The 2,333-nt window shown below is 45.0% G+C and overlaps 1 protein-coding gene across 4 annotated transcripts in view; it reads right to left on the bottom strand.

Moving 5' to 3' along the window:
* The window catches only part of LOC109299620 (transmembrane protein FLJ37396), a 218,140-nt gene that overhangs the window by 8,893 nt on the left and 206,914 nt on the right, over positions 1-2,333 (bottom strand). For all 4 annotated transcript variants that reach the window (XM_019520116.1, XM_019520117.1, XM_019520115.1 and 1 more), the window contains one exon: positions 392-512. In XM_019520116.1, the coding sequence (XP_019375661.1) occupies positions 392-512 (121 nt within the window). The remainder of the gene's footprint in view (positions 1-391; positions 513-2,333) is intronic.

Genomic DNA, 2,333 nt, shown 5'->3' on the forward strand with positions numbered 1-2,333 from the left:
AGAGGGGCAGGAGGGGAGGGCCGAAGGATACAGAACTTAAACAGGTGTTACAAAACACCTAACAGAGGTGGGGAGACAGGGCTCTTCATTAAAGTTTGGAGATCCTTGCTCCTTTAATTTAGGGCTAAGAAAGCTCCCAGTCCAGTTCTCTTGTTCTCCAGAGAGACTTCCAGCCAAAAGAGCAAAACAGATATTCCTGATGGGTCTATGGTTAAAAACAAGCACACAAGCTATAAATAACTCACATCTCACATCTAAACTCTCCAAAAATCATTTGCAGGCAGATTATTTTGGCAAGCTGATGGTGACAAACCACACCATTAACCTACTGGTTTTGTTTAGATTGCCCATCCCATTTTTCTTTTTAAAAATGCAATTACATGTTCCTTACCTCCAGGTGAGCTTTTCTGGTAAGCTCCAGCTTCCAAATCATAAACCTGACCCTGCAATTCGTCCACACGCTGGAAAGCATCCAGTTTTAGACTGCGCTCTTGGATCAACTGGCTCCTTATCTGAAGAGGAGATAGTATCACACTAAGAGGATTCATGCTCAAAAAAATCATCTTCTACTAACTCTGGTTTAAAGCAAAGGTCACAAGCTAAGGGGAGGAGAGGCTGGTGCCTTCCACATCAGAGCTGGCTCCATTTCAGTGGTTGGCAAAGTAATCCCACTGAAAAGCACTTGTGCGATCTCTCTGGATGCAAAGCATGACCTACACAGGGTATGGTGTCATTTTCATATTTGGTTGATAACATCTGTAGTGTCCAGCATTGCAAGAAAAAGAGCAGACAGATGTTGTGGGGCTCTTTCCCTCATTAATCTCCTAAGCCTTCTATTTAGCCCTTGGAAACTAGCTCATTCAGAAAGGCATGAGGCTTCATCAGTGAGAGCAACTAAGTAGGCCACCATGCGTGACAGCTTATGCCTTTCCACACAAGTTGGTTTCTAAGGCACCAACTACCCTGTCCTGCCTTCTGCCCGACTCCAGGCTACCTCCCTCATTGCTGACCCTGGTAAAGCAAGTCCCATCAGCATGCCTCCCACCCTGCCAGTCACAGTGTTGTTCTGTGTCAAGTAATGGGCAGCAGCAAGTTCCCTTTTGCTATGTCTCCCCTAATGTCTGTGTAGCCTGCCTCTTAATGGCACAGGACACAGAGAAGGACATGGGGTCCAACAACTGAATCAAGCGCCCTTGAGGCAATACCCATTGTGGAACTAAGTCAATGCACCAACATTTTCATGCCCACATTGGCTCTTCTTCAGGTGGTGGCTGCAGCAGATGGACTAAGGTCCCCAGGCTGTAATTGGCATATCCCCAAAACCATGTTACTGGTTTGTTCCCTCAAAGGCAACACCAGCTACTGATACTTCTGGTTTCTCAAAGTGTTACAAATATTTTGTAAGCACAGCATAATGGTACAGGGCTGCATCACACAGAGAGAGAACAATGAACTCATTGGCCTGTGTTCCAGCACTGAATGCCCTTCCCTCACAAAAGTTTCTCACTGTCATGTACTCTTGATAATGCTGCTTATAGAAAGTGCCGGCAGACTGCTGAATTGTCCCCAATGAAATGCCATCTGTCATCAGGACTTTGGGACAAACAACAGTCAGTCAGTGATCTCCATGTGCTGCTTTCAGAGTTGAAGACAGAACTAGGTTTTGCCAGGACGACGAGTCAGAGCCAATGGTACAGTTGCTAATAAGAGCTATAAAGCCACATTCCTGTGAGAGGGAGAGAATGACATGTAGTCATGGGGACTTACCTAATCAAAGTCTAATCAAGTGGTTTTCCAGTGTTTTCAAACTGCAAGCCACTTTGTAAAAGATCGAAAAGATCTATTCACTGACCCGCCTCCCCTCCTTCACCCCACTGGGGGCTCCATACACCAAAACAGCACCTACTTAACTTATTGCATTTAGAAACCATAGGTAGATCTATGCCAGCCCCTTCTGAAGATAGTCAGCCTTAAGGAAAGTTTAATGCAGGATTAACACTACCATCTACATTGGCAGCACCTCTATACCAACTTAAGGTGCCTATGCACTATCAGGACACCAGTTTACTTCACCAAATGTGAGCTCCTTGGGTAGGTCAGGCTGAATACTGTTAATTTCCCAAATATTTAATCTGCTTGACTACCAAAGGGGGGTTCCAGAAGCACAGTTTTATGTCCCTTACCAATGATTCTTAAACAAGCAAGTGAGGGGTCTTGATTCTCATTTGTCAGACAAGAAACAGAAAGTAAAAGCATGGCAGAAATTCTACACATCAGCTATGCATACTGTCCGTGCAAACTGCTCAAGTATCCAAGTCCTGACTGTCAGACCA

This window comes from Gavialis gangeticus, unplaced genomic scaffold, assembly GCF_001723915.1.
Source record: "Gavialis gangeticus isolate Ggan-Ray unplaced genomic scaffold, GavGan_comp1, whole genome shotgun sequence".
NCBI classification, from domain to species: Eukaryota; Metazoa; Chordata; order Crocodylia; family Gavialidae; genus Gavialis; species Gavialis gangeticus.